At 40.4% G+C, this 25,882-nt stretch overlaps 1 protein-coding gene across 1 annotated transcript in view; it reads left to right on the plus strand.

Moving 5' to 3' along the window:
- The window catches only part of bard1 (BRCA1 associated RING domain 1), a 249,638-nt gene that overhangs the window by 81,416 nt on the left and 142,340 nt on the right, over positions 1-25,882 (plus strand). Inside the window, exons 4-6 of the mRNA XM_059967354.1 lie at positions 7,273-8,336; positions 10,795-10,875; positions 17,821-17,993. Of these exons, the coding sequence (XP_059823337.1) occupies positions 7,273-8,336; positions 10,795-10,875; positions 17,821-17,993 (1,318 nt within the window). The remainder of the gene's footprint in view (positions 1-7,272; positions 8,337-10,794; positions 10,876-17,820; positions 17,994-25,882) is intronic.

Genomic DNA, 25,882 nt, shown 5'->3' on the forward strand with positions numbered 1-25,882 from the left:
CCCCGCTATCTCCAGGCTCACTCTGTAAGCGATCTGCCGGGTTTAAAATTTCTTCATTCGACTTGGGAACTACAGACTTTCTGTTTCCTTCAATAATAATTCTTATCTCCCCATTCTTAAATTCTGCATTAACTTTGAACACACCTTCGAGCACAAACACCTGGGAACTCTCACTTCCCACTGTTACCAAGGTTAACCCTTTTTCCACTGAACCAAGCCAATCTGACCCACAAGGACGGCCGCCCCGTTCCACTGAATCAAATACCTCAGACTTTTTCTGAGCTCCGTTACTAGGTTCAGTACCACGTGCATCCCCATCTTGGACACACTCAAACGGGACATTGGCCTCTTCCAGGCTTTCAATACCCGTACCCTTTTCAAATTCTAAGTTCCCCCGTTTCTCCCAGGTACCCTCTGGGCAACTCCCTTCCGGAGTAAACTCAACCCCGTGGGCTGAAACAACCTCATCTGCCAACCCAGCAGACTTCTTTGAGGTAAGGGCACCCTTTTCATCTAGGGCTGCCCTCATTTCATTATTGGGAACACCTTTAGAAGTTTCAACTTCCTCAAACAGTTCTGCCAAACCAGACAGATCATCCCTGTCCAACTCTGGACCTCTTAACCGCTCTATCGGTTCCTCATCTTTATTTTCTGCCTCCAGGACCTTTCTCCTCGCTAAGGGCAGATCTACCCCCGCTCCCTTACCCTCTTTCACTTTACTGCTCTTCATTTTACCACCCTCTAAACCCTCGTGGTACAGGGTCAGTAGAAACGTCTCAGCCAAATCAAAACTGGCCAGATTTAAACTGCTCTCGTTCTCAGCTGCCTTTCTCGACATGCTGTGAGTGACCACGCATGCGGGATAGATCTGGGACTCTAGGGGCGGAGCCTCAACACTCACTGGCCGGCCGGTCTTTGTCATGGCTGCCCAAACCTTACCACCTGCTAAATTGTTACCGAGAAGGACGTCCGCGTCAGTTCTCGGGAATTCTGATGGCACCCTTATTTCAACGGGACCAGACACCAGCTCACAATCCATAATGACCTCATGTAAGGCCACCATTTCTATCCTTTTACTTATTCCCTTTACAGCTACCATTCTCGTCTTTCGACCAAACTCTAGTACCTTACTGCTGATGAACGAGAGCTCAGCCCCTGATTCAGCTCAGATTCGTAAGGGATTTGGTGGGTCTCCCTCCCTCACAGACACGGTTCCGTGTGACAGACAAGTCTCTAACCCTTCTTGTACTCTGTCAACCCGGGGCTCTCTTGTCGGTCTACTGATTACCACGGCACATCCGATAGGGACTGCTGCTTTCCCTTTTCCTGTCTCTTTCTTCGGAGCAAAGCACCGAGACACAACATGCCCGCTCTTCCCACAATTAAAACAGGTCAAGCCCTGAAATCTCTGGCCGTCTGGCCTTTCCCCCTCGACCTTACCGCTAGCTCCTGGCGGGTCCTCTGCCTCAACCGGCGGACTTTCTCGATCGTTCCCGCGGTCTCTCGGGGAACTTTTATTCGAGGAAAACTTTGTCTTGTGGGTTAGGGCATATTCATCTGCGAACCTAGCAAATTGTGAGATGGACATTCGGCTTCTCATTCAAATACATCTGAATCTCCTCCGGAACACAACCTTTAAATTCCTCAATCAAAATTAACTCCCTGAGACGCCCATAATCCTCGCACACTGTTTTTGCGGTGCACCAACGGTCCAAGAGCACACCCTTCTCATGGGCAAACTCGGTATACGTCTGATTCCACCCTTTCCGTAAATTTCTGAACTTTTGTCTATAGGCTTCAGGTACTAGCTCGTAACCCCGGAGAATGGCCGCCTTTACTTTGTCATAATTCTCCTCCTCCATGGACAACGCCGCATATGCCCGCTGTGCCTTCCCGTTTAATACACTTTGTAACAACGCCACCGACTGTGCTCCGGGCCACTCCTGATTCACTGCCACCTTTTCAAAAAGCAAGAAATAACTATCAACATCTCCTCGAACGGGGGTACTAACCTCAACGCCCGACTAACATCAAACCGGTCCTCTCGGTCTGACCCCTGACCGCATTGCTCTTGCTTTAACTTCTCCATCTCCAACTCATGTTTCCTCTGTCTCTCTGCCTCCCTCTCCCTCTCAGCTGCTTCCAGCTTTTTTAACTGAAGTTCATGCTCTCTTTGCTTCTCTGCTCTTTCCTGCTCCCTTTTCACCTCTAACGCCCTTAGCTGGCGCACATGCTCCCTTTCTTTCTCGGCTCTTTCTCTCTCTCTCTCTCTTTCTCGGCTCCTTCCAGCTGCTTTAACTTAATTTCCTACCTTAATTTCTGCAACTTTAACTGAGCTGTCCCACTAGCTGGTACCTTTTCAGGGATATTTTCCAATACCTCAGCCGCAAACACATTCTTCCCAATATAATACTGGGTTATTGCCCTTCGCACCTCCCGCTTTTTCATGGATGACCTCACCTCTGCGAGGTTTAACCCCTTTGCCAAATTTATCAAGTCTGATTTGGTGGCCGCCTCTAGCGCCTCCAGAGTCGGGTTTTCTATAAATTCATCCACGTCCATCTTTGCTGGTTTCCCGTCTGGCTACCCGCATACCAGATCCAAGTTTGGACTTACAAGCCCGATTCACTGGCTCCCCAATTTGTTTTCAATCCCAGATGAGCCCCCAATTGTTGTTACGAACCCCGTAACTGGGTCACTTACCAGCAAAGATAGAGAGGACCGTTGAAGTCCGATGGTACTATTTTTATAAGTCTTTATTTATAAAGGGGCACAAAAATAAGATTAATACAGACATTCAGATATAATACGTCGGCAATACTTAATCTAAAAATGCGGGTATAATAATAATCATCAATTAAGCAATAGCTCTATCGTTTGTCTAGGGGGTATTGTATTGTCCGATGGAAAGATAAAAGTCACTGTCCCTTCAAGCTGCAGCTTTTTACGTTTAAGAGAGAGACGGTTTGAAACTTGCCCGAGTCTTTATGAGGCCAATCCGTTAGGTCGGGGGGAGTTGGTTCCCCTTTGTTAGTTCCAAGTCGTTTTCCGTGGTACCAGCCACCAGCCTCCAGGCAAGGGAACCGAACGCACGTGGCTTCCTTCAAATGGCTTTCCGCTATTACGGGATCGCTAGCATTTCTTCTGGTGCATCTGAGGGGCTGTCCCTATAGCCCACCCTTTTATCTTAACTCGCCGGGTAGTAGATGTCAATCAGGTTGGGGTGATGCAATCTGTCTCTCAACCAGCCCACTTTGCCCGAGGGCTTGCATGTAGCATAGTCCCCAATCCACAAATGTTGTCTCCAGGAGACAATGGCCATGTCTCTCTCTCTCTCATTTCCTGGGTCCTCTGACTCAACCCAATAATGTTCTGGCGATTCTCACAAAGGAGGGGGCTACCCCGCACCCTTTGGCCCCTCAGAGCTGTGGTGCATTCATAACAAATGTGAAAACAGGTTACTAATGTAGGTCTTTTGTAAAGCGAAGTGGCGTAAAGCGGGATACACCTGTATTATGTGAATAAATAGTTGGTAAGCATAAAGGTAAAAACTGTTGATACAGTAAATGTGCCTTGAGGTAATCAGTATCGCAAAGGTGTAGAGTGAGTGCAGGATAAAGTACTTATACTGATCTTTTCTAAAGGCAAATGTAAATGATGGTTCGTGTAATTTAACATTGGTTCTTTCATGTTGTAAGCTACCCTGCAAACACAGGTGCATTATTCGTTCCTTTGGCAAATGAGCCGGCCTTGAAGAAAGAAACTAAAAAAGAAGAGCAAATTGAAACCTACAAATGATCTCCACCATGAACCCCCTCCCCAAATTAGCATTTGTGGTGAATGTTTTACTGGGGCTAAGTTGTAAGCAAATTGCTTCCCAGTTCAATGGCTAAGTAAACTGCACAGACAGCAGCTCTCCTCCCTGTACTACTAAATGCTGCTATTTCCTGTAACTTCCTGTGTACATAAATTGTAAAAAGTGCAAGAAAGTTTTGCACATATCTGCATGGTTCAGCTTCCCTGTCTGGAGATAAAGCATTCAAAACAACGATGATTAAGCTTGACAGTGTGAGCATTTGTGCTGCGGTATCAAGCCTCTGACATCTGTGTCCACGACATAATTTTTAAATACTATTCAGTGGAATATTGAATAGAAGCAAAGATTCTGCCGTGTTAGGTTTACTGCCATTATTATAGCAGAATCTTGATTAAGTAGAAAATTATATTTTGTCAGGTAGAAGTTGGACAGAAAAATGTTGGCACAGTACAAAAGGGACAGATAATTATAATACTTTCCAAGTAAATATCAGCAGAATAAGTACCTGCCCTAATTTCAAACTTAATTGTGTGAAGTGACCTGTATTTAACTTTAAATGTTAAAACAATTTCACTGAAGAATTGCAGTCTGTCATCTTTATATGTTTTTGAGGCTCTGATCATGTTATTGAAAAGTTCTTTTATTTGCACTTTATAATTTAATGTGCATAATTGCCATGTATATTGTATATAATTAGAAGGACAGATCTGCTCAATTCTAACCATTCAGTGCTTGGAACAATAGCATGAGTAGTTGCTGATTTAAATCAAGCCTTTCAAGACTGGGTATTAAATATATGGTTAGAGCTCCTTCAGTCGATAAAGGTTGAAGAAAAATTGACTTCAGTGAAGCTTTATGCCAGAGCATTTGATATTTTTGTCTTTTTATTTGTCGAGTTGCAGGTTGTGAGAGATTCGTTCAATGTGTTTGAATGCTCATTTTCCTTCACTTTGATAACAGAGTTATAAAGGGGTCAATGCAATTCTCTTTCTCCCTGTGCATAAAACCTCTGAGTGCAGTAATTTTGACAATTGTAGATGCTTATCAGTTTTGAATTGAAGGTTGTAGTCTTTCCAGTTTGAGTTTTTTTTTTGCCTATTATTGTATGTATCTTTCTGGAGCAAAATACTTTAGTTGTAGCATACATTTACAGCATATCAGGGTTTACTTGAACAAGATAGGATTTTCTGAAATGTAGCGCACTAGTTTGTACCATTCTTTTTGATGTTTATGTTTTTTCATTAACTTACATTATGACTAAATAATTTGTGAATATGTATCCAAACTGTTATTCAACCACCAGGAGCATATAGTCTACTTATTGAATTGTGGTCTTATTATTGGGAGAGCAAATACTTGACTGGAATGAGATGGAGATAGAATGCTTTACAACTGAATAGATTAAACATTTTGTCATTTCTTACTCATTGGAGGCATAATTCCTGCTTTCTAGTGGCAAAGCAAGACTAATATAGTGAAAGGTTAAACAAATCAATAAGAAACAAGAGGAAAAGATTAGGAAGAGCCAAGATTTATGTTGATTGAAATTGTCAGTAAAGGAGTTCTCAGCTGGCATTTTTCACATATTAAGTGAAAAGGAATTGAGGAACGGGGCTCCCAAAAGATTGCCTGACTTTTAATATTATAGAGTAAAAGGTCTCTTTCATTATTTTGGCTGAGACCTTTCAATATACATGATGAAAGGACTCAGCCGAAAATGTCAACTGTTTATTCCTTTCCATAGATGCTGCCTGACCTGCTGAATTTCTACATCATTTTGTGTATAGGGTGATGCAGCTAGTAGAGCTGTTGTTGTACAGCTTCATTCCTGACTGCTGATTCAATCTTTCTGTGATCGTGTAGATTTTCCCCAGTACTGTAATTTCCTCCTGTTTCTCAAAGGAATGTGGATGGAAGTCTAATGGCCATTGCAAATTCCTCCTGAAGTGTATATTTTTGGGGTTGTTGATGGGAATGCTGGGAAGTTGAAAAAAATAAGTTGGCAGTGAGATTGCATTAACCCAATAGCTTGAAATATCCCTTTGTGTTGTTAGGAAATATGATATGTAGATGCATTTATGAGGCCGAAACTAGGACATCTTCTGGCAGAACTTCCTTATTGTCTATGAAGGTTCTCAGTCATCCAGATCGTTTTATGTCAAGCAGTAGTAAATAAGGAAGTTGGACTTGCAGTGTTGTCTCGAAGATGTTTCACCACTCATTTGAATGGCTTCTTCAGTTCTGATCCATGGGGGGCAGTTTACCAGCTTATAAACTCTTGAGAGTTGTTTATAGAAATCAGATGAGAGTCGTTAAGAATCTAGAGGTAATGAGAGGGTCATCAGTCTTATCTTTGCATGAAAGGAGAGTGTGAACTATTGTAGAGACAGGGTAATGAGAGGGACATCAGTCTTATCTTTGCATGAAAGGAGAGTGTGAACTATTGTAGAGACATCGAGGTAGGGATGTTAGGACTGCATTGTAAGTAGCTGAAAAGTGGTGTCGTAACCCGCCCCCTCCGTATATCAGCAAGACAAAACAACCTCTTCACAAACTGACCTCAACACCTCGAGAGATTCGGCTGTATATTTACATCTAAAGGACAAGGAATACTCCTTTGATGATAACAATGTGCATATTTTGGACAGGGAGGACAGGTGGTTTGAAAGAGAGGTTAAAGAAGCCACCTTTGTCAAAGTGGAAAACCCATCCCTGAACAGAGGGGGTGGGGTGCGACACCAGCTATCAGCTACTTGCAATACAGTCCTAACATCTCTACCCTGGCATCTCCACAATAGTTCACACCGTTCATGCAAAGATAAGACTGATGACCCTTTCATTACCACTATGACTCTTAACGACCCTCATGCGATTGCTATACCTTTGAACAATTCTCAGAGTTTATAAGCCAGAAAACTATCCACTGTGGATCAGAACTGAAGAAGCCTCTCGAATGAGTGGTGAAACATCCTCATGACAACACAGCAAGTCCAACTTCCTTATTGTATTCTTTCACATTGGGGAAATTAAAATTTTAGTTTTAGCTTTATCCAGCAGATAGGAAGGTCAAAATTTATTAGGAAATGTATACTTTATACATTAGGTTTGCAGACAAATTGTAACCAAATAGTTTTTCCAGGCTTTGAGCTGGGCTTGAGTAAATAATGAAAGAATGGACATCTCTCAGAGTGCAAATGGAAGTCTATAATTGATATGGTGGATAGAGTTGAAATGACTTTTCTAAGAACTGTTTCCATTGTAGTAGAAGTCAGAAACCTGGTTAAAAATAGAAGGATAACTTTATTAATTTTGCTTCTTTGGAAAAAAGGCAGTTGTAGAAGTTAAGGAAAGTTTTGTCTTCCTTTATCTGCGTGTTTACTGAAAATGTCTCCATAAGCAAAGTATTTAAATTTTATTTTACCTTTCTCTTAATCATTGTTTTTGTTCATTTATAGGTGATAAAAGTAACTCAGTTACACCGGAAATGAAAGCTGAAAGAGAAACTGGTAAAAAGTGGGATTTAAGAACATGGTTTAGTCCACGCAGTGGAAAATTGAAGTGTGTTCTGGACATGCATGCTTTAAAGAAGGATCAGAAAATAACTCCAAGCTCCGACTTGAATGAAACTTCCTCTCCTGTATTTGAATTCTTGTCATCGCCATCTCCTCCGCATGATTCTCCAAAGAGGAGAACTTCAGACAAGTCAAAACAAAGAGTTAGAAAAAGATTGACTGATGCTAATAAAGAATGGGGTTTTGGAAAAAGAACAAGCAAGAAAACAGTGAGAGAAGGTGACAGCCCTGGAACAATGGATCATGACAGAGTTGTCTCATTTTCCAGTCAACCAATGGTTTATAATTTTCAGGACCAAGAAGTTGTAGGTGAACCTGTTGAAGAATTGGCCCATGCAGATGCAGCTTCACTGCCTAACAATGTAATTGACTCTAATGTAGAGTCTGCAACCAAAAATCTGGGTAATGATCTTTCTGATGCATCTATCAAAGCAGCAGCTTCCAGTTGCAAAGATGTTTCTCCAGTACAGGTGGCCAAAGTCTTAAAGAAGGAAGAGCATGTTGTTCCTTTACCCACAACACATGCCATGCCTAAAAAATTAAGAAAGTCATCTGATTCCAACTCTAAAACTCCCTCAAAAAAGAGCAAGAAAGGTCCAAGTTCTTGCACTAAAATATTGGCAGCAAGTTGCAGTAAGAATACGTGTGAACCAACTAGATCAGACATGCATCAGGAATCTGCAGTCCCACTGCTGCTTAAATCTGAGTTGAATGAGTCTGATAATGATATACAAGCTATTTCTTCAACAGAGAGTAGCTTCAACACACCATCTAAGAAAGGTAACAGTGAGAGAAAACAGCATGCAAAACAAAAATCTCCTCATACTCCACGATCTACGCCTAAGAGCCAACTGGCTGGAAGTCATACAACTCCAATCTCTCCTCTTACTCCCTTAATGAAGAGAAATCACAAGGGTGAGACACCGCTGCACATTGCTTCCATAAAGGTACAGTACACCAATAAATTCTGGCAATGGGTGGGTGTTATTGACTCATCATCTGAGAGACAAGAGTAGACAGTAGCTCCAATGTCAGTCTGAATTTTAGTTTTTATACCTTTCTGTGATGGGAAATACACACCTATTAACATACTTATCAACGTAATTTTATTTCATTTACAATGACATTTCTGTTCTGTGTGAGCAATCATGTTTTCAAACCGAGGCATCAAATGCACTTCATTTCCTTTATCACAAATACTTGTGTATTTGGCTATTCAGATCTTTTTCATAAATAAATTTAATTTGCTTCGTTTGCTTCTGCAACAAGTTAACAAAGTTACAATTAGTCAATTTTTGAATTTGTTGTAAATGTGCTCATTATCTAAATTCATCAGTGTCAAAATATAATTATTCAGTTTTGTTAGTTTATATTTAAAAACTGAAAGGCCCATTTAAAAAAAAATTACCTTTTTCCCACCAATAATACTCAATCTGAAAACATTGTTGGCTATGCAGAATACTGTATATTGCTTGAAAAGCACAAATCATTCTCCTCTATGATTTGCACACATCAGTCAGTGGCTTGATGATGGTGGTTAGAAAATTGAATAAAAATCAAAAGATGTGTGATGATGTGAAAATTATTTTTTTTGCCAAAGAAGTAATTTGGGGAAAGCTTTGAAGTAGTTTGTGCATACTTCGGGAGCGTATCTGTACTTTCTAATATGGTGGCTTACTCGTTTCAGAGAGCCTACCTTATGCATGTTGTATTTTTTTTTAAACCTCAATTTGTTGAGCAGTCTGGTAATCACGAATAGAAACAGTAACTAAAATGAAATGAAAACTGAAAGATATCACTTAGGGAATTTGGGCAGTGGAATTGAATCAAGTAGCTTGAACTCTTGATAAGCTTTTTTGTAATAAAGGCCTTGCAATGAGAATTTTGTCACAAATGCAAGCTTTTCAGGTTTTAGCAAACGTTTTGAAAATGATTTCTAAAAGCTTGCGACATAGTGAACAATTGAAGAAAAATAAACTTGTCCCTTCCTGAGAGTTATGAGATTCATGAGAATCCAGCTGTGTTCTTTAATATATTCTATGGTGATGGAAAAAATACTGTAATGGCTAGCATAGAAATTATTCAAGTGTACAAATTGCTTTTGCAACAACATTCATTGAATAAGTTTTCAGTGCACTCAAATTTGCATTTATAGAGTCCGAAATTGGTAGTTCTTTTGATTGTTTTAATTAAATTTATTCAAGTTTACTAAGCATTAATATAAGCAAAAATCTAATTCTAATTGTATAAACCCAAGGTCATCTTCTATTTGTATGTGTATGTTTAGAAATTTTTCTGATGGGAGGAAGTAGTAGAGACCCAGAGGTGAATATTAAGACCCCTCCTCTTATAAGCAACATTGACCCTAATGTAGAACTTGATATTTGGGTGATGTGATACAGTTTGGAGGGGAAGCATTGAAAAATAAAATAAATTAATGACAAAATACTACAGAGTGTAGGAAGAGAAATTTGTGATTATGTATAAACCTCGGGTGTAAGGACAATTTGATAGGGCTAATTAGGATTTACTATATTATAGAAGGGATGTTTGGACATCCGAGAGAGTGAGAGTGCATGGGAGATCTTTTTATATTGGTATTGAACCTGAGGGAATTCATTTATCTCAGAGACTTGAGTACTTAAGATTGTTCCCTTTGAACTGAGAATGTCAAGGGATGATTTAATAGAGGTGTTAAAATTATTTCAAAGTAAATAAGAAAAACACTTTTTCTGCCAAAAGGGTCGGAAGTAAGGAAGAATGGACTTAAGCAAATTAGGGAGATTAAAATTTCTTTTTAACAATATGAAGTATTATGATTTGAAATGGACTTCCTAACATACAAGGAAGTAAAGGGAGTTGGATAAAGTTTTGAGATAAGGTAATTTCCCTGGATATGGCGAAAGAATGAGGTAATAGGACAAATCAAAACTGCTTCCCTGGCTGGACCTCCTGAAGCCTGATGTATTATGCTAAGTGATTTCTCATTTCGGACAAAAATGAGAAAACATCTGTCACTTAGATGCTCGAATTTCTCACTTCAGTGGTTAAGTACAATCAGAAGAGCAATAATAGGTTATTGAATATAAAGGGGGTATGCAGTACATAAAAGAAAGTGAAGCTTGAGGGTCATCCATGATTTACTGCATGGCAGAGCAGGCTCCAGCTGTATTGCCTGATCTTCTGTTCTTAATGCAAAGCTGAAGTGAAATAAAGTAAAATAATTAAACCTGTGTAAAAACAGCATGCTGAAATGAAATATGCAGTTTATAATTTAAAGAAGTGCTAATAAATTATTGACTGGATTACCAAATAATGTGTACACTATTAGGACACATTAAGGTTCAGGTTAAGTATATGCGTGATATGTGTCATGCCAATCTGATTCACATTACTTTGTTTTAGGGTGACGTTGCAACAGTGGAGCAGCTCTTGGAGAATGGAGCTAATCCAAATATTAAAGACAATGCAGGATGGACGCCATTGGTGAGTATTGGTGAAATCACTTTTTGGATTCATATTTTTCTATTTCTGATTTAAAACAGTAAGTTTAAAAAAATACTTAGAATTAACTCTTATTTGTTAATGGCCATTCAAATCCAATCAATATTTATGTCCACATGTGTTGTTAAACTTAGATTGTTCTAGGAGAGTTGCATATATTTCAAAAGATGCCACTGCAATTGTCCTTTTTCCATTTCATTAGATGATAAGAAGAAGCGATTAAGATAGACTGGGTAACAGCAACTGTATAATTCTTTGGATTAGAATACCTTCACATAGTTTCAAAATCAAAGCTGAAACTAATCAGATTAGAAAGCATCTGTGGAAAGAGAGTTAGAGTTCTCATTTTAGGTTGTTGAGAGGTCACTGCTGAAACATTAACTCTGGATTTTCTTGTCATGGGTGTTACTCAACGTGCTGGGTATTTCCAGCATTTTCTGTCCTTATTTACATTTCCAAATTTTGGTTTTTGACAAAACTTTAAAGCTGTTATCTTGGTGAAAGAATAAATTTGCAGCATAGATTAACAACTTACTGCTTTAAACTATGCTAAGTAACAACACAGAGTTACTTCAATGGTAAGTCCATATTGATGCCTGAAATTCCTTAATTTTTACAATTATTTTGCAGATGGTATTCTAGATTTTACTAGAGCTTGGAAAATGGACACTATTCAGTTTAGAAAAGCAAATCTTTTTGAAATAAAAGTGCATGAGTAACCATAGAGCACTTTGAGTTTGGTCTACAATATAATCAAAGCAATATGATCCATGTAGACTCATCACTTTTTCAGCTCCCATAATCCAGGATTCCACTTCTTGTCCAAATATATCTGTTCAGAAAGAAATTGCTGACCTCATGAACCTGTAAGGTCTACCCTTTATATGTCCTCCAGATCTATATTCCTTCACCAATGGAAGCGTATACACAGATGTACTTTGTCAAGTCCCCTCACAATCTTAAAACATTCCCATAACTTCTGGAATATAGACCCAATCTACTCATTCTCATTTTATAAGGCAATCCCTTCAGCCCTGGAATCACTCCAACTACCTTCTCTGCACAGTTGCAGCAGGACTTCTTACCTTGAAAGCTATGAACAGTTGTTGCCAGGCTTCCTTTATTTTTTGATCCTTTTGTAGTAAAGACCAATATTCTACTTCCCTTTCTAATTTTGTATTTCTTGCATAGTTGCCATGCTTATTATGCAAAAATTGCTCTTTTTCTAACCATTGCTGAAGTTAAAATAGTAATGGCAATTAGATGTTTGGTATCTGCTTAGTCAGAATCCGGTTTGTTATTACTGATATTTGACATGAAATTTGTGTTTTGCGTCAGCAGTACAGTGCAATCTGTAAAATTACTACAAGTTACTATAAGAAATAAATATATAAATAAACAAGTAGTGTAAAATAAGAGCAAAAGAGCAAAGTTTTGTTCTTGGGTTGTTGGTGGTGGGAAAGAAGTTGTTCCTAAGATGTTGAGTGTGTTTTAGGAGCATCATCTGAACAGCTATCTTCCTTGAGGAGATTATGAAATATATGATCAAGCTCATACATTTCATATTCAAGACTGCAGTACCAGTAGTGAGGACAAAGTAAGTATGGACAAAGGAGGCGCAAGAGCACTTATATGACTGCTTTGAATCGGTGAACTAGACTGTACTCAGGGATTCATCTTCGAGTCCGAATGAGTATGCCACAGCTGTTCCTGACTTCTTGATAACCTGTATGGATGAGAGTGTTCCTATATATACCCATATGGAAAGCTGTGGATGAACCAGGAAGGACTTGCGGGGGGCCATTTCAAGAGCTTAGGAGTAATTCTGAATGAGGTTGGAGGTGGAATTGGATACATGTGAACTCCGCAACAGGGTTTGCGGTCCATTATTTCCTACAAAGTGAAACTAGCATCATGAATGGCAGTTATGCTTCATTCCCAGATGAGCTCATTGTCTTTTATGCTCGGTTGAAAGAGAGAATAAAACTACAAGTGTGAGTATCCCCGTAGCACCCAGTGACCCTGATCTCTGACTCAGAGGCCAATGTCAGGCTGTCTTTCAAAAGGGTGAGCCCTCACAAGGCACACGCCCCAATAGAGCACCTGGTAGAGCTCTGAAAACTTGTGCCAACCAATTGACAGGAGTGTTCAAAGACATTTCCAGTCTCTCGTTGTTATAGTCAGAAGTTCCCACCTGCTTCAAAAAGGCAACAATTACAGCAGTGTCCAAGAAGTGCAGTGTGAATTACCTTAGGCTGCATCCACACTAGACTGGATAATTTTGAAAATGTCAGTTTCCCGTAAAAACGATAGGCGTCCACACCAAATGTTTTTAAAAGTATCTCCGTCCACATTAAAACGGGTATTTGGGCAAATCTCCTCCTACTGGGCATGTGCAGGACACAACTACAGAAAACAAGTGACGTGTTTGGTTTTGAATCTCACAGTGAAAGTGCACATTTGTGCAGTTGCAGACTAGAAAAACTTAAAAGGAACTTGCCAAACGACGAACAGCTGTTGGCTCTCGCACAGGAGGACTTAAAACTAAAAAAAAAACAAATACTGGAGTGTATAGAGGCAACCGATAGGGAGTTCACGGACAGTATGACCCAGCTGATGACGAACATCGAAAAACTGACTAACTCTGTTGTATTAGTAAAGCACCTTGTTAAGTGTATAAAACATGTCTGCATCAGTGTTATCTTGTATTTCCATACAATGTTACATTAGGCTGTTACACATCTATTGTCAGAGAAGTACTTACTTAAATAGGTAAACCACCTTCATACAAGCAAGGACAGAAAATGGCAAAGTGGGTATGCTTATTTATTCAGTAAGTTATGGGTCAAAGTATTTGGTGAGTACATTTCTAACTCTTCTGGCTTCAGTCTCGTTGCCGTCTGTTCTGAAATTGTTAGGTTGTGTGGGGGTTGCGTTCAAAAAAACAATGAAATGCCGCCATCTGTTCCAGCACGTTATGACAGCGTTTTAAAAATATCTGGTTACCCCATCCACATTTATTTGCCCAATCCGGCATTTTCAAATTTACACTTTCTGGAGGATGTTTTAGAAAAGCTCCTTTTCCAGGGGAGGAAAACGCTGTTTCAGTGTGGACAAAGGGTCAAAACAAAGAGAAAATGCTTCGGTTACGGATTTATCCAGTCTAGTGTGGACGTAGCCTTAATGACTGTCTAGTAGTGCTCACGTCTACAGTGATGAAGTGCTTTGAGAAATGGATTATGGCTAAAATTAACTCCTATCTCAGCAAAGACCTGGACCCACTGCAATTTGCCTATTGCCACAATAGGTCTATGGTCAATGTGATCTCGTTGGCTCTTCACATGGTGTTAGATTACCTGAACAATATAAATATGGACGGTCAGTGACAGGAAGCGCATAAAAACTGCTACCTTTCAGTCAGGTTCACCTTCAAGATTTAATAAGCAGAGCTTCGTGGCAGTTTTTTCTGAGTTAGAGGGTTGGTACCAGGGAGGGTATAAAAAAAGCTTGCTTTCAAATCAGGACAGTGATCGAGATTTTAATGGCAGAGCTTTGTGGCAATTTCTCCGAGCTATTCTTTTTGAGTGTGCCAGTGTTTGGAGTTGTTCAGCTCATCAGGTTTGAACTAGGTTAAAGATTTGATAGGTTTCTCTCTTTCTGTCCTTATTTGTTCATCCTTGTCTGTTAGGGCATAGTAGCTTAGTAAGGATGGCTTCAGTGTTTTGTACTGTGTGTGGGTTGTGGGAAGTCTGGGAGACCCCCTGGTTCCCGAATAAACACATCTGCACCAGGTGCACTGAGCTGCAGCTCGATGACCTTCGACTTATATAGGAGAATGAGGAGGTGATAGACAGGAGCTACAGAGAGATAGTCACCCCTAGTTTGCAGGAGACAGGTAAGTGGGTGACTGTCAGGAGGAGGTGGGGAAATGTACAGCTAGTGCAGAGTACACCTCTGGCCGTTCCCCTAAATAATAAGTATATAACTTTAGATACTATTGAGGGGATGAGCTACCTGGGGGGGGGGGGGGGGCGGGGGAGGACACAGTGACTGGGTCTCTGGCACGGAGTCTGGTGCTGTTGCTCAGAAGAGCAGAGGGGTAACGAGGACAGTAGTGTTGATAGGAGATTCCCTAGTCAGAGAAACAGACGAGGTTCTGTGGGTGCAACCGAAACACCAGGATGGTATGTTGCTTCACTGGTGTTACGATCAGGGATATCTCACATTGGGTCTATGGCAATCTCAAGGACAAGGGTGAGCAGGCAGATATCTTGGTACATATTTGCACCAATAACATAGGTAGACAAAGTGAGCAGCTCCTGAAGAGAGATTTTAGGGAGCTAGGTAGAAAGCTGAGGAACAGGACCTCCAGGGTAGTAATCTCTGAATTGCTGCCAGTGAGGGCAGGAATAGGATGATCTGGCAGGTGGATGTGTGGCTGAGAAACTGGTGCAGGGAGCAGAGGTTCAGATTTATGGATCATTGGGATCTTTTCTGGGGAAGATACGACCTGTACACAAGGGACAGGTTACTCCTGAAACAGAGAGGTCTAATATCCTTATGGGCAGGTTGGCTAGAGTTGCTGGGGTGGTTTTAAACTAATTTGACAGGGGGAGGCGAACCGGAGTGATAATGCTGAAGATGAGGTAGTTGGTTTACAAATAGAAGCAATGTGGACTGAGACTCCTAACAAGGAGGGGCTGATGATAGGGCAAAATTGCAGTCAACAGGATGAATTACAGTGTAAAAGATGGACAAAATTGAAAAGGGTGAATACAGGACTGAAGGTGTTATATTTGAATGTGCGCAATATACCGAATGAGGTAAATGAACTTTAGCACAGATATAGAATGGCATGTATGATGTAGTCATCATTGAAGCATGGCTGAAAGATGATTATAGCTGGGAGCTTAATGCCCAAGGATATGCGTTGTATTGAAAGGTTGGACAGGAAGGCAGATGGGATGGCATTGCTCTGTTGGTTTAAAAAAATTAAATCAAATCATTAGAAAGAAGTGACATAGGGCTGGAAGGTGTTGAGTCATTGTGGATAGAGCTAAGGTACTGCAAGGATAAAAGACCCTAATGGGAGTTATATACAGACCCCCACACACTCCAAACAGTAGTAAGGATGCGGTGTACAAATTACAATTGGAGATAGAAAATACATGCCAAATGGGCGATGTTATAACAGTCATGGAGGATTTCACTATGTAGATAAATTGGGAAAATCAGGTTGGTGCGGGATTCCAAGAGTTTCTATAATGCCTACGAGATGGCTTTTTAGAGCAGCTTGTGATTGAGCCCACTAGGGGATCAGCTCTTCTGGACTGGGTGTTGTGCAATGAACCGGAATTGATTAGAGAGCTTAAAGTAAAAGAACCCTTAGAGGAAAGTGATCATAATATGATCAATGTATTAGTATTACAGTAAAGGAAAAGGAATTACAGAGGCATGAGAGAGGAGTTAGCCAGAATTGATTGGAAAAGAACACTGGCAGAGGAACAATGGCTGGAATTTCTGGAAGCAATTTGGAAGATACAGGATGTATACATCCAAAGAGGAAGAAGTGTTTTAACAACTAACAAGAGAAGTCAAAGCCAGCATAAGCCAAATAGAGGGCATATATATAGAGCAAATGTTAGTGAGAAGTTGGAGAACTGGGAAGCTTTTAAAATCCAATAGACAGCAACTAAAAAGTCATTAAGATGGTAAAGATGGAATACCAAAGTAAACTAGGAATACCAAAGTAAACTAGTCAATAATACTAATGGTGACACCAGAAGATTCTTCAGATACATAAAGTATAAAAGAGATGCAAGAGTGGATATCAGAACACTGGGAAATGATGCTGGAGAGTACTAATGGGAGAGAAGGAAATAGTGGATGAATTGAATAAGTATTTTGCATCAGTCTTCATTGTAGAAGACACTAGCAGTGTGGTGGAAGTTCCAGTTGTCAGGGGTCATGAAGTGTGTGAAGTTACCATTACTAGAGAGAAGGTCCTTGGGAAACCAAAAGATCTGAAGGTAGATAAGTCACCTGGACCAGATGGTATAAACCCCAGAGTTCTGAAGGAGGTGGCTGAAGAGATTGTGGTGCCATTAGTAATCATCTTTCAAGTATCACTAGATTCTGGAATGGTTCCAGAAGACTGGAAAATTGCAAATGTCACTCTACTCTAAAAGGAAGGGGGGGGGCAGAAGAAAGGAAACTATAGGTCAGTTATTCTGACCTCAGTGACTGGGAAGCTACTGGAGTCATTAATTAAGGGTGATGTTTCAGGGTACTTGGAGGTACATGATAAAATAGGCAGTAGTCAGCAGGGTTTCCTGTCTGACAAATCTGTTGGAATTCTTTGAAGAAATGACAAGCAGGGTAGAATCAGTTGATGTTGTGTACTGGGATTTTCAGAGGGCCTTTGACAAGGTAAGGCTGCTTAACAAGTTACAAGCCCATGGTATTACAGGGAAGACACTAACATGGATAAAGCAGTGGCTGATTGGCAGGGGGCAAAAAATGGGAATAAAGTGAGCCTTTTCTGGTTGGTTACTGGTGGCTAGTGATTGGACCGATTCTTTTTATGTTATATTTCTATAATATGGGTGATGAAATTGATAGCTTTGTAACAGAGTTATCACACAATACATATTACATAAATATGAGATGTTCAAGTGAATGCTGATGTTATAAAAGTAAAACATTTAACAAGTACCTAACCAAGACAGAATCCTATCTACAGATGCCTACAAATGGGTTTATTACAGATGGGCACTTGCTGGTTGGCATGGATCGAAGGATCTGCTTCTATGTAGTGATTCTACAAGCTACAAAACATGTTTTTAATTTGATGAACTGAGTGTTGACATTATGATCTTTGTGTAAGTCATACTGAAATCATTGATAATTGCTTGTGCTTTTTTTTAGCATGAAGCCTGTAACCATGGGCATGTGAAAGTTGTACGGATGTTACTGCAGTTTGGTGTTCTAGTGAATACACCAGGATATGAAAATGATTCTCCATTGCATGATGCAGTAAAGAACGGACACGTGGATATTATTAAGCTGCTTGTTTTACACGGAGCTTCTCAAGATGTGATGTAAGTTATGATACCTGCTTCAAAGTATATCCAACTCGGAAAAAAAAATCATCCTGATGCGTACTAAGGTACATGGAGAAAGCATAATCTATAACTGTAAATGTTTGAAAAATCTCATGTCATCTAACATTGTTAGAAAGATAAATGCTTATTGTGGTCATAGCAAATTTAATGCCAAATAGTAATATTTGAACTCCAGACTATTTTAATGTGCAAAGCTGCATCATTGGGCAAAATGGGTAATGGCAAACGATTGTAATTCATTTTTGATCATAAACCCATAGAGCAACATGAATGCTTTCAATAGTGTCCTAACACTGAATTACAATATTGACTTGATTTTCTAACACCTATTAATTTCTGTAATGCTTTTACACTTACCTTTAAAGACATGCTTAGCTTTATTAGTCAAAGCATTGAGTTCAGGAGTCAGAAAGTTATATTGCACCTTAATAAAGCTTTGGTTAAGCTGCTTCTAGAATACATTATTCAGTTTCGGAATCCCTGTTATAGGAAAGACATTGAGATTTGTAAGGAACACAGAAGGCGTTTACCAGGATGTTGTCTGGATTAGAGAATATGTGCTGTAAGAAGAGGTTAGATAAACTTGAGTTGTTTTCCCTGGAGCATCAGGGGCTGAGAGAAACCCTGATAGATTATGAGTGCAATTGATCGATTGCTTAGTATCTTTTACCTGGGGTTGACATGTCTAATACAAGATGGCACACATTTAAAGTGAGAGGTGTTCCACCTGTGCACTTCCACTTTACACTTGTATTCTTTACCTCATACCCACACTGACACGGTCACTGTCCTACTCTTTTCATTTGCCCTGCTGCTATCTAGAAGAGATCCTCTTGCCAAGAGACACTTTGTCACTCCTGTCATTTCCTGTTGGTCATCTTGTATTCATATACTCCTGCCTCTAGAAGTCACTTTATAAACATACAGTCAATCTATGTTTATAAGCCACACTCAACAATTGTACCTTGTACTTTAATAAGTAAAGACATTAATAAATGAGAACTGGAAGCAGCTGTTTGAAAATATATTATCATCAGAACAATGGAGACAGATAGAAGCAGGGCATGACTCTGAAATCTAGAATGCCAAGTAACATAATGGTTAGAATAAGAAAACTTAAGAAAGGTACTGAGCTATCGTTACCACAGAAATCATATACAAGGTACGTAAAAGGTTACAGGGAGTAGGTAAGAAAATGGGGTTCTGAAGAAGAAATAAATTAGATGTAATTGAATGATGGAGCAGACTCAATAAGTTGAATGATCTAATTTTGTTCCTATGTCTTATGGTCTTGTGTTCCAACCACTCATTGTACATTCCCTTGTTGGTCCTTGCTAAGTTCTCCAGTTGAGTTCTATCTTCTACTTTTCTGCTCTCCCATTTTTGTTCTGTCATCTAAAGTGATAAGTTTGTTAATCATGGTTCCAAAAAATCTATATCAATTATGTTCACTATGAAAAACAGTCAAGCACTGAGGCTTGAGGAACCCCACAGCAACTAGCTTTGTCATCATTAAAACTTACCAATTATGATTTTTTGCTTTATACCACTTGAAAAAAGATTGAGTAGAAGTTGCCATTACCCTGTGGACTGCAAGCTTTTTAAATTTTCTCACCATATAAGAAGGGTCTGGTTAAATGTTTGGCTGAAACCTATGTACATTAAATCAAATGTGCTAACCTTTTCATTGAATCTTACTGTTTAAGAATTCAATTAGGCAGACATGACCTTCCCCTGACAGATCCAAATTGACAGCCCGATGTTAAATACACCTTACTAAATGGCAATTTATAATGTCCCTTGTTTTTCTTCCCATTTATTTATGCACAACCAATGTTAACTTGTCTGACCTGTAATTACTTTGTCTATCCCCTTCCTGTTTTAAACAGTATAATATTAGCAATCTTTCAGACTACCAACATCAGAACCCTTATCCAGAGAGGAATGGATAATGATTTCTGAGACACTGCCATTTTTTGTTTAGCTTCTCTTAAAGTTGTAATGCATTTTAGAGTAATGCACTATATCAGGGCCTGGCAACTTTCCTACTTTAAAATTTGCTAAATGTCAATCATGTAATTAAAAAAAAACTCTTTCCTAACTCTGTATTGTTCTCCTTTGTGTTAAGAGCCATATCAATGTCTTCAGTCTCTGGGTAACATTATCTTGGTTTCTGATTGGCCTCTTCTTTTAAAAAAATCTCCTTTTTAATGTACACAAAATACTTAAGGTATTTTCTTGGCTTTGTTTCCCAATATTGTCTCTTTACTTTCCCATTTCCTGCTTAATTTACTCCTGCACAATACCCCTGCAGAACTCTGGAGTGTAGTTCATCTGGTCTGGGTGACATATCCACCTTCAGACTTTCATCTTCTCAAGCATCTTCTCTTTAGTAATAGTAACTACAATCATTTCTGCCCTCTGATTTTCTTGAATTTCTGGCATATTGTTGGTGTTTTCCACAATGAGGACTAACCGTAAAATATTTACTCAGTTCGTTCAGTATTTCTTTGTTTCCTGTTACTGTTTCTGCAGGTCATTTTTCCAGCAGTCTGATGTCCACTCTTGCTTCTCTTTTATTCTTTATATATCTATAAAACCTTCTGGGGCCTTTTCGATCTCCAATTGTAATTTGTATCCCATATACTGGCTACTGTTTAGAGGCCTATATTTAGTACCCTTCAGAGTCTTTTTATTCTTGCAGTTTCTTTACTCTACCCACAAGGATTCTAATTCTTATCCTTCACCAATTGCTTAGGATTTGATTTCCTTTATTATCAAGAAAGCCCCCAAAACATCCTGCCGCACCCCTGCTCACCTGCTTGTCTTTTTGATAGGATGTTAGTTCCCAGCTGTGGTCTTTCAGCTATGACTGTGATCCCCACAATATCATGCCTGCTAATTTCTAATTCCCTCTCCCCACTGACAACCCCTTCTCCTGCCTTAGGCCCTCATTCTCCTCTTAGACACTCTACTCTGACCTCCTGAGATCTACATCTACTGCTTTCAACCTCATAGTTCCCTTACCCTGTACCGGTCCATTTCTATCTCCTACCCTTGATTCACAAACCAAACTTCCCTGGTAGTCCTATTGTTTCTGCTGCTCCTGCCCCACTGAACTGTGTCTGCAAATCTCGATTCCATTTTAACCCTCTTGGTTCAGCCCCTTCACTCCTGCGTCTGTCATGCTTCACATGCTTTCCATCACTTCAACAATTTTCAGTCCCCTGGCCCTGAATGCTTTCTGAAATTCCCTCAGGAAAATCTCTCTCCTTGTTCATTTTACAAAGTTGGTACCCCATTGTTCCACAAGACTTGATACCCAGTGAGAATAATAGTGACGGGTAGATGCTGCAACTATTTTGTTTCGCTTGAACAAATGGACCCAGACTTGGTAGTTCCTCCAAGACTCACTTTATTGTTAATACAGAGAAAAAATTAGAGATTTGCGAGAAGTGCTTTATATTGTACACTACCTACATCACCAATAAGTAGGGCTGACTTAAGCAACCTCTAGTCTACACCGCCGAGTATACTTAGCAAAGTCTGCATGGTCCTTGAAGCAGGCAATGAACCATGGACTGGCTAGGGTGGAGGTCCTTGGCGCCGGTCCAGTGCTCTGCCTGAAGATGGAACCCAGGTGAGTGGTCTGCCCAAGAAAGAACTTTCCCACCTTTATAGCACTATCGCCACCTCCCAGTCCAGCTGGAAGGAGCTAGGCATCTAATCCGACACTTACATGACTCTAACTTGGGCCAATCCAAGTCCTGGCCATGTATTAAGCCAACATACATCCTCCATACTTGCAAGTACCAAGGTCGGATGACGTGTAACAACTGGCCTTTGCCCCCTCACGGACAATGCATCCTATTAATCTTACAACCAAACAATGTAAAAAAAAACAATCTTTCGAGACAAGGTGATTAATTACTTTTACACAAATCAGCACTTCTAGCCTGCTCTCAGGCATGTTATCTGGTAGACCAGAGTCACATGTTGTTCTCCCGTTATCTAGTATCAAGGGTCAATCCGCCCAACAACATAACAGACCCACAAATTCCTAGTTGTTAACCATTTCGCTGCCGTGTCAATTTTCATACCCACACCACTACCCATACACCATACACTTACCTATACACCCATGGACCATGACAACTAGATCTTTTCCCCTCCCATTCCAAATCCCTTAGTAGCCTAAATGAGATGTCCTGAGCCCAGGTACTAGGCAGGCAATACAGCCTTTGGGTCTCTCAAACCTTGCAACAAAGGATTGTGTCTTCCCCTGACATACAATCCCCAGTTACAATGGCACTTTTCTCCCTGATAAGTGGCTTCCTAAACCACTGCCCACAGTTAGATTGTCCATTCTTCCCATAGCCCCACTCTCATCTGCAAAGGGAGGAAGAATCTCAACTGATGGACCAGCTCAAGAACAGAAGTTTTTCCAGAACTACCTCTTGGATCCCCCTACTTGCCTCACTCGTAGCCACACCTTCTCGTCCCTGAGCATGGGCCAATTTGAATCAGCTAATTTAATGCGTATGATTGCATCTTGAAACACAGCGGTGATGCCTGCGTCGCATGTCCATAGATCCTTAATGGAAATAGGATAGCATTGTAATTTAAAAAAGGTATAAAATAGATTTCACTATACGTTTCTCTGGTACTTGCAGATAATTCTACATTTGTATGTATTTTCAAGCTACAAGTGTACCCCATTATCATCACTTGGTAATCACCTTGGATGATCAATCCTTTTCTCTTTTAATCTTTCCTGCTTTACACCCTTTCTCTGATGTTCATCAGGTTCATTTCAGAAGATGAGAGGGTTGGACTATGAGGGGAGATTGAGTCAGCTGGAATTCAGAAGGATGAGAGGAGATCTTATAAAAACATATAAAATTATGAAAGGGGCAAATAAGATAGAAGCCGGAAAGTTATTTCCACTGGTACGTGAAACTACAACTAGGGGACATTGCTTCAAGATTTGGTCGAGTAGATTTTAGACGGAGATAAGGAGGAACTGTTTTTCTCAGAGTGCTGAATCTGGAATTCTCTGCCCAATCAAGCAGTGGAGGCTACCTCAGTAAATATATTTAAGACAAGGTTGGATAGATTTTTGCATAGCAGGGGAATTAAGTGCTATGGGGAATAGGCAGGTAGATGGAGATGAGTCCATGGTCAGATCAGCCATGGTCTTATTGAATGGTGGAGCAGGCTCGACGGGCCAGATGGCCTACTCCTGCTCCTATTTCTTATGTTCTTATGTTCCTGTAAGCATGTGAGTTTCCAACGGGTGCTCCGATTTCTTCCCACATTGCAAAGATGTACCGGTTACTGTAAATTCCGGTGTATAAGCCCCCCCCCCCCATTTTCAAGGTTAAAAAAATGACTTTTTCATGTTACCTTTGTATAAGCCAACACCTTTTGTAGAGGTTTTTGATTTAATCAGAAAGGATCACAAGATCTCACATGCCAGTACACAGCTTTGCTGGATCCGGAACCTGGAAATTTTGTCAGCCAGTATCTGCTAAGAAAATAAGCCTACACTTTGTAGGACATTATAAGCAAATTCTTAATAAATAAATCAGGGAGGGAAGTTTCGGATTAGGTTCCCAATGGTAAAAAATCCTCTGAAATGTAACCCCCGTGAAACCATTTAGCGTCCATCGTAATCTCGTTAAAACATAACACGGGGTGACGGGATCAGTACATGTACTCAGTATTGAGTTTGCAACCACCATGTACAAAAGATTAAAACAAATGCGATATAATGCTGGCTTCAAGCTGAAGGTTGTTGATTTTGCTAAAGATATGAATAATTATGCAGCTGCTAAGAAGTTTAGTGTAGACGAGAAACAAGTGAGAGAGTGGAGAAAGGCAGAGGACACACTGAGGGAAATGCCAAAGATGAAATGTGCAAACTGCAGGAAAACATGCCAGTGGCCAGAATTTGAAGAAAAGGTTTTAGAGTGGGTGAATCACCAGCGTTCGTCTGGATACACTGTTACCAGAGAAATTATTCGAGTTCAGGCGTTGAATTGGGCCAAAAAACACGGTGAGGTCAGCAAAAATTTCAAAGCTACGCGAAGTTGGTGCACCCAATTTATGAATAGATGTGATCTATTTACGTCTATTGACGTTTTTTGTCTTGAGACAAAAAACAAAGATTGCTCAGAAAATTCCCATGGGGTGGGGTGTTTATGTTCAAGAACACTGCTGGATGGATGAAGTGGGTTGCTTGAAGTGGGTTAAAGAGGTGTTGCGTCGACATCCCGAAGGTTTCAGGAAGGAAAAGTCGCTACTTGTCTGGGACATGTTCAAAGCGCACTTGTCAGGTGAGACAAAAGCAGCATTGAAAGCTGAAAATACGGACGTTGCAGTCATCCCCGGTGGTTTGACATCCGTGCTCCAGCCACTAGGTGTGAATTTAAACAAACCATTCAAAGAATTCATGCATCGACAGTGGAATGAATTTGACTCAAAAACAGCCAATAAATATGACCTATCTTCCATGTATTTGTTTTTTCAAAGTTGACACCCTCTGTATAAGCCGACCCCCTAATTTTAGGACCAAAATTTAGGGCCAAGTTCTCAGCTTATACACCAGAATTTATGGTAGTTGGTTATTTAATTGATTGATTATTATAACCTGTCCTGTGATTAGACAAGGGTCAGAGATAGGTGGGTTACTGGGTGGTGCAGCTTATTGGGCTGGAAGGCTTGTTCTGCACAGTACCTCAGGATAAATTAAAGAATTTTTTGAGTCTGTAGTGCGGACCAAGCTTCGAGTAGAAGAGCTCCTATCTTGCCAATTATCAAGCTACTGCTTGCAGCCATATGATATAAACAATGACCTGAGCATGATCACTAATCTTGCAGCATCTTGCCATCACCTACCTTGCAATCAGCAATTCCCAAACCTGAACAGCAGGCACCATTTCATGAGTCCTGATGAATAGTCTTGGCTCGAAACGTCATTGTTCATTTCCCTTTATCGATGCGACCTGCCCTTCTAAATTCTCCCAGGATTTTGTGTGTGTTCCTCAAGTAACATTAGTAACCACGTTTACAAAAAACTATGCAAGCATATGCTTCATAAGCAATATTTGAGCTTAGTCGTGGCATTTTGGTCCAAGATTTTTAAATCAGGGTTGGATAGCAAGGGGAGAGAAGCCAGAATAAGCAAGTGGTGGGGATGGGTGAGGAAGGAACACAAGCTGGCAGGTGATACATGCAGCCAGGGGAGTGGAGAATGAAGTGAGAAGCCCGGAGGTGAGAGGTGGAAAAATTAAAGGGCTGATATAAAAGGAATCTGATGGGAAAGGATAGTGGAGCAGGGGAGAAGGGAAAGGAGTACCCAGAGGGTGCTAATGGGCAGGTGATGAGGAGAAAAGGGGTAAGAGGGGAGCCAGAATGGGTAATGGAAAGCGGAGGTGAAATGAAGGGCAAGTGATCATAAATTAGGGAAATCTATGCCCATGGCATCAGATCCAAGGCTACCCAGCCAAAATATGAGGTGTCACTCTTCCAATCTGAGAGTGTCCTCATCGTGGCAGTAGCGGGAGGCCATGGACCAACATGTCAGAATAGGAATGGGTAGTAGAATTAAAATGAGTGGCCACTGGAAAACCCTGCCTTTTGTGGACGGAATGAAGGTGCTTTGCAAAGTGGTCTCCCTTTCTACATCGGATCTCACTGATGTAGAGAGTTTGTACTGGGAGTGCCAGATACTGTAGATTACCCCAGCAGACTTGTAGACGAAGTGTATGGGGTCCTGAATGGCGGTGAGGGGACAGGTGTTTCACTTGTCCCACTTGCAGGAATAAGTGTCAGGTGGGGAGGGACAAATGGACAAGAGAGTT

The sequence above is a fragment of the Hypanus sabinus genome, chromosome 4, assembly GCF_030144855.1.
Source record: "Hypanus sabinus isolate sHypSab1 chromosome 4, sHypSab1.hap1, whole genome shotgun sequence".
NCBI classification, from domain to species: Eukaryota; Metazoa; Chordata; class Chondrichthyes; order Myliobatiformes; family Dasyatidae; genus Hypanus; species Hypanus sabinus.